Source organism: Prunus persica, chromosome G7, assembly GCF_000346465.2.
Source record: "Prunus persica cultivar Lovell chromosome G7, Prunus_persica_NCBIv2, whole genome shotgun sequence".
In the NCBI taxonomy this organism is placed as follows: Eukaryota; Viridiplantae; Streptophyta; class Magnoliopsida; order Rosales; family Rosaceae; genus Prunus; species Prunus persica.
This window is the reverse complement of record NC_034015.1, coordinates 20,700,820-20,716,635: the sequence shown is the minus strand read 5'-3', so window position 1 is coordinate 20,716,635 and position 15,816 is coordinate 20,700,820. Positions and strand designations below refer to the sequence as shown.

The window sequence follows — 15,816 nt, the reverse complement described above, 5'->3', positions numbered from 1 at the left end:
ATGGTTGGAGTTCTTTCATTCTTTGTTGGGTTTATAAAGAAAGTCATATCTGTGGGGTTCACATCTTCTTTCTAACACACATTCCATTGGTATACCACAAAACCAGAAAACACAAAAAAAAAGAAGCCCGATCTGGACATCAGTTTATCATGCAGCTTACCTTACCTAGGCAAAATTATTATCTCCTACGTCCTACCTACCTTTGGGAAAAATTAGGTGCCACATCAGTTCTAGCAGAAACCAGCAATGACTAGGGCACGTGAAGAGCACCCAGAATCATCAAAACCTAGTCTAAATTATACTAGTAGCTACTAATGATCACAATTTGGGTTCCTTGCTCTTGCTGGCATGCTCATGGATGCCCATTTTCTATTACTTTGACTTTCAATTGTCTAAATCTAATTGCTGTTAGCATCATCAATAATCATATTATAACATCAACGATATAAGCTTGGGTACATTCCTTCAAACAAAGCTGAAAACATGTAGAAACTCTGGTGCAATCATAGCTCATTTACAACGAGAACAGAGAAAAGAAGAAGATATAACAAGTAATTTAACAAGAAAAGAAACATAAAGAGAAGAACTCAATATTGTAATGCCAAATCAATATCACAACCTCCGCTTTGATCCGAAAAACATATCACAACCTCCTCCCCAGTGAAGATGGATTCATATACCAGAAACAAAGAGCATCAATCCTGTTCAAAGGGTTCAACAAGCTGTCATGAATAATTTCCGGCTGGCATCTGATCATAGAAACCTACATCCCAACCAGACCACTTCAGGTTATGAAAATTCTATGGATGTACCCATCAGGTGTATCAACCAAATGAGGCTCATGTAAACATAGAAGCTGACAGAATGAAAGACAATAAGAGTGTGTGTGTATCCTTTCTTCCACCGAAGGGGGTATGATTGAGATTGTTTGCTGTCAAAAAGGGTCAGTCTCGCACAATGAGCCAAGGAAAGCATCAGATAAAACTTCAATCTTCTTCTGACGTGACTGACCATCCATGGTTGAGTTAGAAGCTTAGAAGCTCTTGATCTAGGTCAGTATTGTTTCTCACTTAATTCCGAGGAGGCATAATCTATACGCAGCACATCATGTTGTTGCCTAAATATCCCAATTATAATGTATGGACATATAACCATGCATGCCATAAACAGTGTGAACTGCAGTAAGGCAAAGAGTAATTAAACAGTTGCCACACCAAAATAAAAAGAGAAATACGTACACCTACAAGGTATCACAAAATGAAAGGAAATTTGGGACTTACCAGAAGAGGAAGGGTCAAGAAACTCCATATTGGCCACAAAGCGAAGCAGAACCTTCAAAAACATAGATATCAGCAGTTGTAAAGATAATAGCTGATGAATTTAAATGGAATTGCAGTATGGTTCCTCTTACAAGCAAAAGGAGATGACGCCAAGTAGTGTCACAAATGGCAGAGCAGATATACTAGCCAATTCCCATTTTTCATCAAATCTCCTCACACTCCATGCAGACATACTTGTATAACAGAAGATGATAATGTTGAAAACCACGCCCACCGTTCCAAGGTATAAAGGCAATCTACAAGATATATAAGAATGCAAACTTTAAAATGTTGATGAATCCCGATTAGTTAATAAACTATCTAATTCATGAGCAACTACTAAATATATGCAGGCAAGGCCTGCTGCTCCCTCCACTGCAAACCCAAGACTTTTCAAAACAGCATAGTTAAGCTTGTCATACACATTATCCAAATCTTAAGCAAACATATGGATGAATGACTATACACTAAATCAAAACCACATTTTCATTTAATATAACAAACAATGTTGTCATGCTATATTTTCCACTATATTGTATGAACACAAATGAAGAGGCGTATCACTAGAAATGTGATTAAGCTGCAAAACATGGACATTTACTACATGTGTCCTAAACAATGTACATTTCTAGAGTGACAAACAATACAGCAAAGAAAAGTTTATTCTCTGTCAATTCAATGGAAAACTATACCACCAAACGTCCATGAGTATTTCTAGTATCATTTCCCAACTGCCCCAGACTAAACAAACAATGACATAATTAACGTATCTGATCCTATAAAAAACTTAACACATTAGTAATAAACAGTAATATTTAGTACAAATTATTTCTGTCTAAAAGATAATCCTTCTACCAAGTGAATGAACAAAATAACCCGAGGTGCAAATTGAGAACAATTCAAGCAAAAATCTATACCTTCTGATTCGGTCATCATGCCAGAAGAGATATATCAAGTTGGATTTCCTATCACCATAGTAAACAATGAATGCTGCTGAGGCAAGCCAAAGGACATTCTCTACAATCTCAATCCGTGACCAAACTCTCGGACTTCGTGGGGACGAAGTGCGCATAACCGAACATGCATCATCCTCAAGATCATCGCCACTCGATGCATACCCCTGGCTATGCCTCTGCCTCATATATCCAGCCCCAGTTGGTGTACCCCCCGACATGGAGACAAACAATGTAACAAACTAGAAGAATCTCAAGCCGCAGAATCTGAACAAAACACTCCAATCGCTAAACCAACTAGAAGAATTCAATTCTACAAAGAATGTAGTAAGGTGCTGCTCTCAACCTCTAATCAATATCGACCAGCAATGTGTTTCTATATCTATTCTAATCTGTGAATGAAAATTGAATACAATAATGAACGCGCTACAGGTATTCAATCACCATATATCCAATATCACCTATAATAAAAGAAGTCGCCATGCTTATCAAAACAAGCAATACCAAGGCACCAATAAATCTTGATAATCCAAAGAACCCTCATGAGAAACCCAAACTCTCGCAAAACCATCTCGAATTGAATATAAAAAGGGAGAAAAGAAGACCCAACAAGAATTTCAGAAGAACAAACCCATCTGGAGCCCAAGTCCAAAATACTTCCGCTACAAAGAACCAACGCTCCAGATTCTTCAAACCCACTTTCCGAATTCAACCTCACCTCGAAACCCACACGGCAATTTCATCGGTTTCTCCGGTTGCAGACGTCAATCCCGAGCGCCAGTCCAAGTAGAAAAGCAGAGCTGCAAGGCTATAACTAACGGAACTCGAGAAGGGTATTTTAGTCTTTTGGTAATCTGGTCTGGTCTGGTCTGTCTCTGTGTGAGCGTGTGTATGTGAGTCCTGTGCAGGTGTAGAGAGGGAAGGGGGGAGATCTGTATAACGGAAAATGTTTTGGATTGTAACAAGAGGAGTGGGAATGATTCGTTTCGTGCACGTTTGAAGAACCTAAGGAAAAAAAAGGAAACAAAAAGAACCTTCCTATTCTATAATTATTTTTAATTTTAAAAATTTGTAATTTTCCCTCTTTTTGGCAAGTATATTATATTTATATATATAATCACGGCGAGCGGTGAGGTGACCATCTATTTTTGTTTATTTTTATTACTTTACCTTTTGGTATTAAGGGTCTGAGATTGTGTGCCAAAAAAGTCATGCCTCTTGAAACTTGGCATGCAGTGATTGGCCGAGACACGAAAGGTCAAGGTTGTTCTTAATGAGTTGACTTATTACTTTTCTTGTTGCTTGCATTGCCTGCTTGGAAGGCAAGCAACTGTTGGCTTTGATTTGGCGTTGCCTGGCATGCGTCCAAAGCACATTTGGGTTGTTATCCATCCAACTCGCGCTACCAAAAGAAAAAGGGGAGAATGTTGCCTTTCGTCTTTCCCCAAGTAGATGAGTAAAAGCGCAAAGAGAAATTGCTTAGCGGGCACTAAAGGGAAGGGTTGTGTTGTTTTTATGTGCCACAAAATAACACTTGTGTTGTTGGGTGGTACCAATCTGGGATGTATAGAGTAATTGCCAGCCCACTCACCTACATGGTTATATTTGATTACAATAGTTAATGGAGGCTGAATTACCCATCTGAGAGGGCAAAGGACATGCCACAATTGATAATGGGTTTGTATATTTAATTTATTACATGAATGGGAAGGGCATTTGTACATAAATGAGAAAAGAAAAAGAAACGCCTACGTTTCCATGAGCCGCTATATGGATAGAAGTTCACACGAATAAGACCTTTCAATGTGCTATTTAGAGCCAAGCAAGCCCATAAATCTCATTTTCCTCAAGCATGAGCCTTGGTGAGGGCGGCTGACGACATTTCACTACTACGATGTTATGCAATGTGGCTGACTAATACCAAACACCAGAAGCTATTCCTCTTGGAAAGCACAAAGAACGTCTGGTTCGTCATCAGTTGCCTCTTCCAGTGCACAGGCTAACCAAGTCCATCAGTGTTGAATATAACACTTCCAGGGATAGATGACCTAAAAACTTCCTAGATTCTGATGCACCATCTGAAGCGTCCATACTAAGTTTTCGTTCCTCTACAAAACCACCATTTATGACCAACCACCATGAGATACATCCTTCGCCATCTTCTGGGTCCACATGTGCCACCAAGCTGAGTGTTTCTCCCAGATCCAGCTCAAAAGACAAACATAGAAAGTCTCTGTTTGCCTTTATTCCAACCATAAGAGCTTCTTCGTGAAGCCAGCGAATAACTTGACTTGCAACCTGTTGCCAAAGTCCACAATAATTTAATCACACACAAGTTGTAGTGTACCACATGCAATCATATAAATATACAGAGATCAAAACACACCCATTATTATCTGTGCAAATAATCTGATAGCTTCACAATACTACCTTTGTCCTTGTTAAATTTATACCACTTAAAAGTAACTTTAGAATTATAAGAAATACCTGCTGTAAAATTATCACAGGAAGATCCGCCAAGTCACAGTCGTATCTGTTCATTAAACAAATTTCCTCAGAATTCCCTTTGAACAGGCCAACAACATTAGGAGCACCTTCCCCTTCTACATTGATGCAATCATCAGTTACAACCACCTTAGTATGAAACTGAGACTTGGTAATGTTCCTCATGTGACGCATGTCTGAAGTTCTAGTTTGGCATGCATGTAGAATAGATTCAGGAATCTTCACAAAGAGCATCCAGGATGATGTCCGTGAATGCCAAGTGGGGTGGGATAACAACTGCAGATATGGTACCCCTTTAACCTACAGAATCATGAACACTACTGAGGAAAAGTTCTACCACATATAAAATTCAAAATTGATGTCTTACAATAATTTCGGACTTTACCACATTTTCCAGCTCCTTAAGAACTTTATTTGAAAAAATCCTATGAGCCAAAGACATGCAGAAATGACCAAGAAGACCAGGCCCTTCTTTGGCCAGTTGACCAGATACTCGAGCACCTGCTGAAGTGGGTCTATCCTTTGCTTTGACAAATACATGCTGGTGAAAAATCTGTTGCAGATATATTTCACAACTAATTTGATCAGGAATTAGTGAAGTTTTCTTTACAGTATCCGGTTTATCTTCTGCTAACTCCAACCCATCCAATGTGTCCAAAGGTAAAATGGTATTTTCTAAGTTTTGGGTGCTTGGACTGTCAACTGTTTGTTCACCTCTAGATGGGACAAGTGATATGAACACAGAGGTTCCTTGACCTATGTTCAATTGTAAATAGTTTTCTTGTATTCCAGTCACATTGACTCCTAGAGACTGGTTGAATGCTTCACGATTTACCAAATCAAACACCTGGACCAGAAGAGCAGGATAAAACAACATTAAAATGAAGTGTGAAAGAATGATAAATAAGGAAAAAAGAATAAGAATAAATTATGCCTGCTCATCGAAGATTGCTTGATGAACTTCGCGAAGAAGTGAATGTGTTTCTTTAACACACTCATCGTCGCTCACAGATTCTTTCTCAGCTTCACTTGACAAACGGATTTTGGTTTGACTGGATTCAATTGGACTAACACCCGGATCAGCACCAAGAAAGCCAAATTGGAGCGAACGGTATGAGTTTGGAGGTAAATTTATTGCTAGCATGCCAGCTGAGTCATGGTCAACACGAACTGTAGAAAGAGAAGATGGCCGAAATATAGCAGCTGGATCATATAATGAACTGTCAAAGAGATCAATGGTGAAGCCTTCATTTCCAGAAGCTGAAGCTGCCACACGCTGCCGCTTAACTTTCCAGTTCTGCTGCAATCTATCCGCTTGTCAAGATACAATATAGAGGATATTGTTGAAGAACATATGAATGCTACTGAAATGAGTTTCTTTCACTCATACATAAACAAAGTAAGTTGAGAAAAACACAAACGAACATCACAAATTCCAAGTTCACAAAATTTTTTTATGCATGAAGAAAACAACAGGACTTATTGAAGCTTTTAAGGTGATATAAATAAGTCAGGCAGAAAGGTAAAAAATTAAAGGAGATAACTTTCTTTTAGACAAGAAATTAATGGAAATACATTAACATTGCAGACTCACCTGATTAGAGCACCATAAAATCTTGCTTCTCTAGCAACCTGCCGCTCCAAAGCTTTGGCAGACTGCTTAAAGTATTTCCCAAGATGCTGAAATAGAAATCAATACAACATAAAGAGAGATTTACAAAACAAAAAACAAACCGAATTTCAAAGTGAGATATTTTCACCAAAACTAAAAAGAGATGGTACCCGGAAGCATTGTAGCTTGGTTGCTGCAGATACAGCAAGATCAGACATAACTTCATCATGAAATGGCTTTGGACGCGTCATGCTAGCCACTGTTACAGCATCATTCGTTTCCACCTGCTCATACCAAAACAAAGCAAGCTTAAAACCCAACCCACATTCACCTTTCATTGCAATCACAAGTATTTGCTCCTTCAAAGGAGTATGAGAAAGAGACTGACAGTGTTGATGAGATCTATAATGACAGAGAGCTCCTGGTGTGCCAGCTGCAAGTTCTCCACCATGCTCTGCCATTGCCATTGCGTTGCTGCACTCTCTTTCGAGCTCTTCTTCTGCTTCTTGTTCTCGTCCTTCTCCACAGCCCAAGCGAAATCGATTCTCCGAATCAGCGATTGCCGCTTCTCTTCGTAACCTACATCACTGTAAAAAACCAACAGAAAATAATACCTAAAACCACAGTTCCTGTTCGGTTGCCAAGAAAAATCAACCAAAAAGAGGGTAAAGAATGAGGATAGGAAGAGCCGTACGGAGGAAATCGTTCGAGACCGTTTTCTTCGATGACGTCCAAGCGCTTGATGGGAAGCTTGTCGAGAGAGATTTCCATTTTCCCGTCCATTTTTCTCGATAATTTTCCGGGAAATTTTTAGGGTAAAATTGGTCAGAACCCTAGAAGTCGGATGTTGGAGCCGGGAGCAAGTTCGGGTTTCAGTGAGTGCTTTGCTAAAAAGACATATTTGCCCCTTTTCTACAAAATATTGTTTTTTCAATTGTACAGAGTAGAGAGAGAAGAGAGAGGCAGATTCAGTTGAATATCTTCGGAATTATTGGGCGTACAAAAAGAATTAGTGGGTGTCCCTAGAAATAAAATCACGCTTTATTTGGTTTTGGGCCTCAAACTGATATAAAAGCCCAAAATGAACGAGATGTAAACATAAGGGGAACTTACTGTGACTGAATTAAGTCTGATAATGTCATTGCCAAAAGGCCCTGTAGCTAATGTATTAATAGCCTGAAGTTAGTATTATTTTTGGGTTTTTTAATGGGTTATCTCCATAATAGGTATTTGGATGACCATTATAAATATATCAGGACTCAGATTTTCCATTATATTGGGTGAATATTACTGCCTGACTGAGATTGCATGTTTCAATTTGATGGACAATTGTAATGGTTGGAAATGAAATTGAATATTTTATATTTAGGAAGCTTCTGCTTGGAACAAGCAATTTTATACTCTAAAATTCAACATTCTTTGATCCACAAAATGTTGGTGAATCTCGTTTCCAAAAAAATAAAAAAATGTTTGTGCATTCTTATTTTTGTTGTTGTATTTGTGGGTTTAACCTGATTATTTCTTATAAATAAAATTCATTTTTTATTCTTACTCAAAGGGCTAATACTTGGAAATTATTAGAATTGGAGGTATCAGAAAGAATTTAAATTCTCATTCTCCAATATCACTTGTATACATAAAATAATTTAAGAAATAACTCTAGTCCAATGGGCTAAAGTGGCATTTTAGCCCTAAACCTTTAAAAAAAAATTTTTTGACAAAATTGTATATTTAAAGAGTATAGCCGCGCGGCTATACTATTTAAATATATTTGAACATTTCAACGTACAGCCGTGCGGCGATACTATTTAAATTTATTCGAATCGTTTAACAGTATAGCCGGGCGGCTGTACTCTTTTAATGTAATACTATTAGAGTATAGCCGTACGGCTATATTATTTAAATATATTTGACCATTTTAACCGTATAGCCGCGTGGCTATACTCGGCTATACTGTTTGAATATATTTGCATATTTTACAGGTATAGCCGATCGGCTATACGCGTTAAATATATTCAAAACAAATATGAAGCTTGCACTCGCAGTCACAGCCATTTCGCTTCTCTATAATGCCAGAAGAAGCCCAGCATATGGTTCTTTAACCCGAGGCACACCTTGCAGTTTGGCATTGGATGACACCATGCCGGGCTGAATGACACCATGCTGGCCAATACTATCAGGTTACACTCAAGAGGGAAATCATGGGCTTGAGGCGATTTTTGTCTTTATTGAGATGGTGGGGGAGAAGGGATGGGGTTAGATCATGTCCCATTTACTAGTGCAGTTTCAGCTTGCGGTCATGAAATGAATTTAGGACTTGGGAAACAGATACATGGCTTGACGATTAAATCAGGATATGGAAGTCATGTTTCAGTTTGTAATGTATTGATCTCGACATATTCAAAATGTGAGGTTATTGAAGATGCAAAAGTAGTCTTTCATTGCATGAATGATCGCAACGTAGTGTCTTGGACGACTATGATTTTTATAGACGAAGAAGATGTCATCTCTCTATTTGATGAGATGAGATTGGATGGAGTATATCCAAATGATGTTACATTTGTTGGACTAATCCATGCTATATCAATTAGGAAGTTGGTAGCAGAAGGCGAAATGATTCATGGGTTTTGCATAAAGACTGGCTTTTATCAAAGCATAATGTTTGCAACAGCTTGATTACCATGTATGCTAAGTTTGAGTCCATGTGCTTCGAATTATTGCTATTTGACTCGGACCTGTTCTAAAAAAGTCGAGGCATTTCGAATTGTTTGTTGACACGGACAAAGTCAAGGAAAACCTCTGAAATTATTTCAATATTGGACCTTGGACATATAATAGTTCCGAATAGAATTCTTTAGAAAGAAGATCGTCATCAAAGTTTTTGAGGAGTTAAACAGTAGAGAAATCATAACGTGGAATGCTTTGATTTCAGGGTTTGCTCAGAACAGGTTGTGTCAAGATGCACTAAAAACATTCTTGGTAGCAACTATGGAGTCGAGGCCAAACAATTACACATTTGGTAGTGTCTTGAGTGCAATTGGTGATGCTCAGGATATTTCTCTGAAATTTGGCCAACGATGCCACTCTTCCTTGATCAAACTTGGATTAGTGACTGACCCAATTATCGCAGGTGCTCTTCTTGATATGTATGCAAAGCGAGGAAGCATTTGTGAGTCCAAAAGAGTTTTCAGTGAGACGCCTCATAAAAGTCAGTTTGCTTGGACTGCAATAATATCTGCATATGCTGGGCATGGAGACTATGACTCGGTGATAGAATTGTTCAAGGAGATGGAGAAAGAAGGGGTAAGACCAGATTCGGTCACATTTCTTTCTTTTCTTTCTATACTAACAGCATGCAGCAGAAAGGGAATGGTGGAGATGGGCCGGCACCTCTTTCACTCAATGGTGAAAGACTATCATATTGAACCATCTCCTCAACATTATTCAAGTATGGTGGACATGTTGGGACGGGCAGGGAAATTGGAGGAAGCAGAGGAATTGATGAGTCAGATCCCGGGACAGCCAGGGTTTTCGTTGTTGCAAAGCCTGCTTGGGGCTTGCAGGATCCATGGGAATGTGGAGATGGAGGAGAGAGTAGCCGATAGATTGATGAGATTGGAACCAATGGAATCAGGTTCTTTTGTGTTGATGTCCAACTTGTATGCTGAGAAAGGGGACTGGGAAATGGTAGCAAAAGTTAGGAAAGGGATGAGAGATAAAGGAGTGAGAAAGGAAGTGGGATATAGTTGGGTGGATACTGGCGATGCTGATGGTTCCTTATATTTGCATGGGTTTTCATCAGGTGATAAATCCCACCCACAGTCTGGGGAGATATGTAGAATGGCAAAATGTCTAGGATTAGAGATGAAAATTTTGAGAGAGAACATGTGGGAGACAAAATCACTGAAAATGGACTCCTCCTCAAGGCCCTCACTTTGAAGGCTTGAATCTGTACATGTAAAACTTCAAAAGTAACTCATGATTGTTAACAGTTCTGTAGCCAAATTTCTAAAAATAAAAATAAAAAAAGGAAATTCATCTTGAGGTAACATACAAATGAAGTTTTGATGTGAACGATAACAGAAGGGCATGTATGGGTTCCCTTTGCCTAGGCACCACCTATAATCTTCTTGTTTAACGTTCATAATAAAAAGAAAAAAGAAAGGTTGCATATACAAAACGGTCATATAAACGAGTGAAAATTAACCATCAAGATCTGGTGAGTCATGGAAACAACCAGAAGACAAAGCAATAATAGAGCAAAATGCAAGTTCAATATAGCCGAGCGGCTATACTCCTCGAATATATTCGAATATTTTAATGGTATAGCCGTTCGGCTATACGATTTAAATATAAAGGTACAGCCGTTCGGCTATACTGTTAGAATGTATTCGAATATTTTAAGGTATAGCCGAGCGGCTATACACGTTAAATATATTTCAAAACGAACGTGAAGCTTGCCCTTGCAGTCACAGCCATTTCACTTCTCCATGAGCACTTCCAAGCTTCATAGACTCGGTCTTGAGCCTCTCTCTCTCCCTCTCAACTCAAGCTTCGATTTTTTTTCTTTCGTTTCGGCTGCTCCGTTGATTGGATTGGATTGGACTCTCTCTCTACGAAAACCATCAAATGTCATTCAGCTATTGAAATCTCCACTAAGATAACAACTCTGATGCTATAAGGGAGTTAGGCGGCCTGGGCGGATCTAGGCGGCCTGGGCTGATGTAGGCGGCTCCTAGGCGGCCTGGGTGGATCTAGGCGGCTCCTAGGCTGCCTGGGCTGATCTAGGCGGCTCCTAGGCGGCCTGGGCGGGTCTAGGCGGCCTGGGTGGGTCTAGGCGGCCCCTAGGCAGCCTGGGCGGGTCTAGGCGGCCCCTAGGCGGCTTGGGCGGGTCTAGGCGGCGGCTTGGGCGGGTCTAGGCGGCGCCTAGGCTGCTTGGACTGTTCTAGGCGGCTCTGGTGGGTCTAGGCGGTGCCTAGGTGGCCTGGGCCCTTGACATGTTCTGTAAGCAACTTCAACTACATTTGTCTCATAACATCGATGAAAATACCGTTACCCTTGCTATCAAGGCCTGTCCCCCAAACCCTGATGCCAAATTCACTGGTTTGCAGTTTCTTCTGGGTTTGCTTCGTATGCTACGGTCTCAAATTCTTTGATGAGTGTGTACAACAGAGCTGGACAGTGTGATGGTCCTTTACTTATCTTTGAGACTGTGCTATACTGATACAGTTTCTTAGAATACTATTCTTTCGGGGTTTCGAACAAGTGAGGGTGCGTTGAATTTTGAATGGAGTTGTTTTTTATCCAGTGACTTATACTAAGATTTTCTATTTGGATTACAACTGCATTCTTTTATATTTAAGTCTGGTTTAGATGGTGAAGTTTTTTTGTAAGTATGTATTGGAGGTAGAGGTGGTTAATAGAAGCTAGGAATGTGTTTGATGAAATGGCGAATGAGGATCTGGTTTCATGGAATGCAATACTATCAGGTTACTCTCAAGAGGGAAATCATGGGCTTGAGGCGATTTTTGTCTTTATTGAGATGGTGGGAGAAGGGATGGGGTTAGATAATGTCCCATTTACTAGTGCAGTTTCAGCTTGCGGCCATGAAATGAATTTAAAACTTGGCTTGACAATTAAATCAGGATATGAAAGTCATGTTTCAGTTTGTAATGTATTGATCTCGACATATTCAAAATGTGAGGTTACTGAAGATGCAAAATTAGTCTTGCAGTGCATGAATGATCGCAACGTAGTGTCTTGGACAACTATGATTTCAATAGACGAAGAAGATGTCATCTCTCTATTTAATGAGATGAGATTGGATGGTATATCCAAATGATGTTACATTTGTTGGACTAATCCATGCTATATCAATTAGGAAGTTGGTGGAGGAAGGCGAAATGATTCATGGGTTTTGCATAAAGACTGGCTTTTTATCAGAGCATGATGTTTGCAACAGCTTGATCACCATGTATGCTAAGTTTGAGTCCATGCATGACTCCATCAAAGTTTTTGAGGAGTTAAAATGCAGAGAAATCATATCGTGGAATGCTTTGATTTCAAGATGCACTAAAAACATTCTTGGTAGCAACTATGGAGTCGAAGCCAAACAATTACACATTTGGTAGTGTCTTGAGTGCAACTGGTGATGCTCATGATATTTCTTTGAAATAGTGCAACCGTGCGGCTATACTGTTTGAATATATTCGAATATTTTAAAGGTATAGCCGCTCGGCTATACGCTTTAAATATATTCAAAACGAACACGAAGCTTGCACTCGCAGTCACAGCCATTTCACTTCTCCATAGGCGCTTCCAAGCTTCAAAGACTCGGTCTCGAGCCTCTCTCTCTCTCAACTTAAGCTTCGAATTTTTTTCTTTCATTTCGGCTGCTGCGTTTGATTGGATTGGATTGGACTCTCTCTATGAAAACCATCAAATGTCATTCAGCTATTGAAATCTCCACTAAGATAACAACTCTGATGCTATAAGGGAGTTAGGTGGCCTGGGCGGATCTAGGCTGTCTGGGCAGGTCTAGGCGGCCTGGGAGGTTCAAGGTGGTGCCTAGGCGGCCTGGGAAGTTCTAGGCGGCGTCTAGGCGGCCTGGGCGTTTCAAGCCGGCGCCTAGGCGGCCTGGGCAGTTCTAGGCGGCGCCTAGGCGGCCTGGGCGGTTCTATGGGGCCTGGGGTCTGGGCGTCCTTTTTTTCCAAATGAAGATAGACGAAACTTGCACTCGCAGAGGAATGTGGTGCGCGAGTGCAATGAAGAGACAGAAAAACGAACACGAAGCTTGCACTCGCAGTCCAATCTTCAAAATTCAAATACTCGGTCTTGAGCCTCTCTCTCAAGCTTGGATTTTTTTCTTCGATTTCGGCTGCTGCGTTGATTCGATTTTTCTTGTGCTTTTCTGCTATTGAAGTTACGTCAGATGAACATCCAAGGCAGTTTCTCAGTATGCCAGAAGAAGCCCAGCAGATGGTTTTTTAACCTGAGGCACACCTTGCAGTTTGGCATTGGATTACACCATGCCGGTCTGAATGACAAAGATAGATCTCTGGTTGAGGAACAAGATTCAGGCATTTCTGTTTTACCTCAGTAAGCATGAGTCTTTCCTGAAAAACACATTAGGAAAATAGAATATAAAAAGATCATTTTCTTACTCTATATACTGATTAGGCATATGTATTAAATTATAGGTATTGATTTGTACAAGCACATTGGCATGGGGTGTAAACCTTCCAGGTCATCATCTGGTCATTATTAAGGTAAGGCAAAATTTGTGCGGTATGTTTTTCATTTGGTTCCTATATTTACAAAGGTTTCTGGCAGGAGTATATTGCAGCAGCTGTTCTTCAGGACAAATTTACGTTAGTGTTGATTCTCTTGCCGTCGCAGGGAACAGAATATTATGATGGGAAAACAACGAGATATGTTGATTTATCAATATCAATCACAGATATATTGCAAATGATGGTTTTGGTCACACATGACTATATAGAATAAAAAATGGAAAGAAAGAAATATGTGAATCAGATTACATGCTTTTCTCCCTTTATCATCCACAGTTGCTCAGATTCTACAGAAATATGTGAATCAGATTACATGCTTTTCTCCCTTTATAATCAACAGTTGCTCAGATTCTACAAGAAAGATGGGAGTAGATGTCCATCACAATCCGCCGGCGCCTAACAAATCATATTACTTTCTGAATATTTGCCTCAAATACTAGGAATCAGGTTGTTTGGGGTTTTGAATATCAGAAAATCTAATAAAGTCAATGGATGAAGTCTTGCATTCCTATATCTAATCAATAAACCATTTTCCTTTTTATTTTTTCAATACTCTACACCTATCTTTCTTTTGCTGTTAAAGTTCAGAACGCCTATCATTTGCATTGCTGCTGTGACAATGATCCTCTTGTACTTAAATGTGGTGGAGGCACAAGTTAAAAGCCTTTGGTTTTTATTATTTTGTGTCCTTAGTATTTGATTTATCGAGCTTGTACAAAATCTTACATGAGCATAGTTTTCTACAGATGTTTAATCCAGCTTACTATGGCTTGGACAATACTGAACCTGAGTTTGATATAAAGCGGATAAGGACCGCTTAGATGATAAAAGATGAGTGCTAGTACGAATTGGGCATTCTGCCTTGTTTATATTGGTACATTCTACAGCTAGCATATCAGTTGATTAGTTAGAGATGTTAATAGGGGATGCTGAGCACCCTTGAATGTTGTTAGTCCATGCCTCTTTCCTGTATATTGTTTATCTTGTTTTGTTTTTTTTCCTTTTGTCCTCCAAGAGAAGCTCTTCTTTTGTGTTTTTCCTTTCCACAGTACATTACCCTAAAAAGATATAGGGCCATTTCAGCAGGACTCAAACCTTCAGCTTCTGGGTAACTTTATATTTCTCTTTATTAAAATTGAGTATATTGTGGGCTGTGATTGCCGGTATTAATGTATGATTGGATGCAGCTTGCCGCTTTATCAAACCAGCATCCTCATGAAAGGTTGGATCTCCTACGCTTGCAAGATACAAGAGAGGTATTGCACTTTTCTTCCCTCTTGACATTAGGAATTTCATGCGCACATGGGTATGGTATGTGTAAGAATGAGATGCTTCTTCTCATCTAACACGTTGTTTGAAATCTCATTTAGAATAGTTCGTATTTATCAATGCCATATGACCTCTGATAACTTCAATTTATTTCAACTCTTCTATTCGTTGTCTCAATAGAATGTTTTGTATCCAATTTTCCATATGCAAAGAATATACTGAAGTATCTCAAAGCAGAAGAGCAGGGTTGTCTCAAGTGCAATGAGAAAAAAGTTGTAATTGGGTACATTTTAGAAAGTAAATTCTTATACAAACAATTTTATACTATGAAATTAAACAATCTTTTATCCACAAAATGTTGGCGGATCCCTATTTTTATTGTTGTATTTATGCGTTTAACCGGTATTATTTCTCATAAATAAAATCAATTTTTTATTCTTGCGCAATGGGCTAATAGCCGTAAATCATTAGAATGGGAGGTATCAGAAAAAATTTAAATTCTCATTCCACAATATCACTTATATAAATAAAATAATTGAAGAAAGAACTCTAGCCCAATTTGCTGAAGTGGTATTTTAGCCCTAAACCTTAAAATAATATGACAAAATAGTATATTTAAAGAGTATAGCCGAGCGGCTATACTATTAAAATATATTCGAATAGTTTAACGGTATAGCCGGTCGGCTATACGCGTAAAATATATTATTTTAACGGTACAGCCGGTCGGCTGTACGCATTAAATATATTCGAATTATTTTGAAGGTATAGCCGTGCGGCTGTACAATTTAAATATATTCTAATTTTTTTAACGTATAGCCGGACGGAGATACTCCTTAAATATATTATTTTAACGTATAGCCGAACGG

General features: G+C 39.2%; 3 protein-coding genes and 1 pseudogene across 3 annotated transcripts; 2 read left to right on the top strand and 2 right to left on the bottom strand.

Moving 5' to 3' along the window:
- Nucleotides 409–3,331, bottom strand: LOC18771619. Its single transcript, XM_007202545.2, has 4 exons — nucleotides 2,237–3,331; nucleotides 1,412–1,576; nucleotides 1,281–1,332; nucleotides 409–1,176 (listed from the first exon to the last, which is right to left on the bottom strand). The coding sequence occupies exons 1-4, from the start codon at nucleotides 2,491–2,493 to the stop codon at nucleotides 1,054–1,056; spliced, it is 597 nt and encodes a 198-aa protein (XP_007202607.1). The 5' UTR covers nucleotides 2,494–3,331; the 3' UTR covers nucleotides 409–1,053.
- LOC18770361 (mediator of RNA polymerase II transcription subunit 17) lies at nucleotides 3,838–7,331 on the bottom strand. The gene is made up of 8 exons (XM_007204546.2): nucleotides 7,084–7,331; nucleotides 6,778–6,976; nucleotides 6,560–6,673; nucleotides 6,372–6,457; nucleotides 5,712–6,084; nucleotides 5,163–5,624; nucleotides 4,760–5,077; nucleotides 3,838–4,570 (listed from the first exon to the last, which is right to left on the bottom strand). The coding sequence occupies exons 1-8, from the start codon at nucleotides 7,170–7,172 to the stop codon at nucleotides 4,247–4,249; spliced, it is 1,965 nt and encodes a 654-aa protein (XP_007204608.1). The 5' UTR covers nucleotides 7,173–7,331; the 3' UTR covers nucleotides 3,838–4,246.
- LOC18769897 (pentatricopeptide repeat-containing protein At4g32430, mitochondrial) lies at nucleotides 9,378–10,328 on the top strand. Its single transcript, XM_020569042.1, has one exon. It carries the CDS (start codon nucleotides 9,378–9,380, stop codon nucleotides 10,326–10,328), a length of 951 nt encoding a protein of 316 aa, XP_020424631.1.
- Nucleotides 11,387–12,566, top strand: LOC109950419 (annotated as a pseudogene).

What these genes read in the sequence shown, in the direction of transcription:
- LOC18769897 (XM_020569042.1), top strand. Translation starts at nt 9,378, where the DNA reads ATGGAGTCGAGGCCAAACAATTACACATTTGGTAGTGTCTTGAGTGCA.
- LOC18771619 (XM_007202545.2), bottom strand. Translation starts at nt 2,493, where the DNA reads ATGTCGGGGGGTACACCAACTGGGGCTGGATATATGAGGCAGAGGCAT. An exon ending in CATGATGACCGAATCAGAAG is followed by an intron (nt 1,577 to 2,236) that starts GTATAGATTTTT and finishes TATATCTTGTAG; the next exon opens with ATTGCCTTTATACCTTGGAA. An exon ending in TCTTGACCCTTCCTCTTCTG is followed by an intron (nt 1,177 to 1,280) that starts GTAAGTCCCAAA and finishes GCCTTACTGCAG; the next exon opens with TTCACACTGTTTATGGCATG.
- LOC18770361 (XM_007204546.2), bottom strand. Translation starts at nt 7,172, where the DNA reads ATGGACGGGAAAATGGAAATCTCTCTCGACAAGCTTCCCATCAAGCGC. An exon ending in TTATAGATCTCATCAACACT is followed by an intron (nt 6,674 to 6,777) that starts GTCAGTCTCTTT and finishes TGGTATGAGCAG; the next exon opens with GTGGAAACGAATGATGCTGT. An exon ending in CTGTGATAATTTTACAGCAG is followed by an intron (nt 4,571 to 4,759) that starts GTATTTCTTATA and finishes CTTTGGCAACAG; the next exon opens with GTTGCAAGTCAAGTTATTCG.